Source organism: Solanum tuberosum, unplaced genomic scaffold (genome assembly GCF_000226075.1).
Source record: "Solanum tuberosum cultivar DM 1-3 516 R44 unplaced genomic scaffold, SolTub_3.0 scf00146, whole genome shotgun sequence".
Lineage (NCBI taxonomy): Eukaryota > Viridiplantae > Streptophyta > Magnoliopsida > Solanales > Solanaceae > Solanum > Solanum tuberosum.
Window position 1 is genome coordinate 321,992 of NW_006239076.1, and position 3,120 is coordinate 325,111.

General features: G+C 39.5%; 1 protein-coding gene across 1 annotated transcript; it reads right to left on the reverse strand.

Moving 5' to 3' along the window:
* Positions 1-1,293: 1,293 nt before the first annotated feature.
* LOC107057728 (uncharacterized) lies at positions 1,294-1,815 on the reverse strand. Its single transcript, XM_015311183.1, has one exon. The coding sequence runs from the start codon at positions 1,813-1,815 to the stop codon at positions 1,294-1,296; it is 522 nt and encodes a 173-aa protein (XP_015166669.1).
* Between the last annotated feature and the right edge of the window lie 1,305 nt (positions 1,816-3,120).

Genomic DNA, 3,120 nt, shown 5'->3' on the forward strand with positions numbered 1-3,120 from the left:
TCCCAATCGACAATACAAATAAAAATGATCCTTAGAGTAATGGTATCATCTCATTCGACAATACGATATAAATAACTCTCCGGGTAGCAATATTGTCATGTATGATAATATGATGCAGATAATGTCTTCCAAGTATCTTCAGCTGATGGAAAACAGTAAAATATCTTTCCTCAGAGTTTTCATTTGTTCCATCTCTGAACATAGTTGCATGTTCACTATGGACTTCACCTTGTTGGGAATTGAATGAAATAATGTTATTCATATTCCCAAATCTTTGATATAAGCAACATAAAATATTTCATGCATCCACAGAAAAATTGTTAGTTTAAGAATGAACTGAACTGTGTCGATCTCTTCGGCTGTCTGCTCCTTGTCTTGCTATCTCCGGTTGATTTCTCCAATCTCCCGCCACTTGATAGATAAGAAAAAAATATTTTTATGCAAAAAATAATTGAAACATGGAGGAAAAGTTTTAAGGAAAATGGATTTTCAAAAAGTAGTATTTGGAAAAGGTCACTGCCAAGTGTCATGTCACGTCAAGCTTAATGAACGCCTTTGAAGTTGATGCCTCGAGGTCTATCTGATTACTTGCTGGGAAGTATTCAAAGTTGCTCTAAATTGCCGCTGAGCCTTATTGAAATTTTTGAGGTCATCCTCAAAAATTTATGTCCCAGTTAACTGTCTTGGTGTATACTGAACTGTTGATAAACAAACCATGAAATTTTTTAGATCCTCTCAAAATTTTGTCCCAGTTGCAATTTTCAACGTAACTTTAGTCTTGACTTTGTTGGAGAGATCTTCTTCTTGAGAATTTTTTAGTCTCTCTCAAAAAAATTTGTCCCAGTTTCTATTGTAAAATAAAACAGAAATCTTACGGGAGATATGACCGAACCGTTATGGCGCCTACGTATCCCGTTGATGCAGGAATCAGGTCAAACGTAGTTCCCCTTCTCGAGAATTAACAGAAATAAGAAATTTACTATGGAACCGACCGAGGCCGACATAGGTCGCCTACGTATCTCATTCTTGAGAATTCAGGTCGAACGTAGTTCAAGTACAAAAGGAAACACTAAAAGGGGATAAAAGGATGAACGAGGCCGACATAGGCCGACATAGACCGCCTACGTATCTCATTTTTGAGAATTCAGGTCAGATGTAGTTCATTACAAGAAGGATAGAATTCTAAACAAAGCGATTACAAGCAAGTAGAACGATTACAAGGAAATGGCAGAAATACAAACTAAAATTTCACACATAAAATCTCTTGACAGCATTGGAGTTGATCGGTTTTGGTCATTCGGTGCCATCCATCTTTGACAAAACCAAGGCACCTCCAGATAACACTATGTGAACCATGTAGGGTCCTTGCCAATTTGGTGCAAATTTCCCTTTATATTCATCCTGATGAGGGAAAATGCGTTTGACAACCAACTGGCCAATTTCAAACATCTTGGCTCTTACTCTCTTGTGGAAAGCACGAATTATTCTCTGTCGATACAGTTGACCATGACAAATAGCGACCATTCTCTTCTCATCAATCAATGTTAACTGATCAATCCACTTTCGAACCCAATCAGCATCACTCAATTCAGCTTCTTGGATGATTCTCAATGAAGGTATCTCAACTTCGGCAGGTATAACTGCTTCTGTTTCATATACTAACAAGTATGGAGTTGCTCCATTTGACATCCTAACAGTCGTTTTGTACCCCAACAAAGCATATGGCAACATCTCGTGCCAACCTTTGTGATTGTCAATCACTTTCCTAAAAATCTTCTTGATGTTCTTGTTGGCAGCTTCTACAACTCCATTCATTTGGGGACGGTAAGCAGTTGAGTTTCAGTGGATAATCTTGAATTGTTCACATATCTCTCTTATCAAATGATTGTTGAGATTCGCTCCATTATCAGTGATGATGGATTTTGGTACTCCAAACCTACATATCAAATTGTTGCGAACAAAATCGGCTACAACTTTATTGGTCACCGACTTATACAAAGCTGCTTCCACCCACTTGGTGAAGTAGTCAATGACAACTAAAATGAATCTGTGTCCGTTAGAGGGGCTGGCTCTATTGGACCAATGACATCCATGCCCCAAGCTACGAAAGGTCAAGGTGAACTCATAGCATTGAGTTCATGAGGTGGCACTCGAATCAAATCACCATGCACTTGACATTTATGGCACTTCTGCACAAACTTGCAACAATCATGCTTCATAGTCATCCAAAAATAACCGGCTCGGAGGATCTTCCTAGCCAAAGTGAGTCCATTCATGTGAGTACCACAAACTCCCGCATGTATTTCTTCCAGAAGCTTCACAGCTTCACCAGCATCAATGCATCTAAGAAGACCTAAATCTGGAGTCCTCCTATAAAGGATTTCTCCACGTGGAAAGAAATTATTAGCCATAAGGCGTATTGATTTCTTCTGGTTGAACGTTGCGTTCTTAGGATAAGCCCCGGTCTCCAAATACTTCTTTATGTCAAAATACCATGGCAAACCATCTGGTTCCGTTTCAACATGTGAACAATGAACAGGCTGCTCTTTTACCTCTATATCCATTGGATCAATACAACTTGAATCTGGATGTTTAATCATTGATGCGATAGTGGCAAGAGCATCGGCCAACTCATTCTGTGTCATGGGTGTGTGCCTGAACTCAATCTTGCGAAATCTCTTGCACAACTTCTGTATATACCGCACATACGATGTGATCTTTGGGTTTTTCGCGGCCCATTCTCCTTGAACCTGGTGAATCAGAAAATCTGAATCTCTGATAACAAACAGCTCGTGAACGTTCATATCAATTGCCATATTCAGACCTAGGATGCAAGCTTCATACTCAGCCATGTTGTTTGTGCAATCAAATCGGAGTTTAGCCGCCACAGGATAGTGCTGACCGGTTTCTAACACTAAGACCACTCTGATACCTTTCCCTTGGTGGTTTGCCGCTCCATCAAAGAATATTATCCAACCAGGGTATGCTTTAGAAATATCTTCACCCACAAATGCTAGCTCTTAATTGGGAAAATAAGTCTTGAGTGGTTCATACTCTTCATCAACTGGATTCTCCGTAAAATGATCAGCCAATGCCTGTGCTTTTTTCACCTTTTGAGTC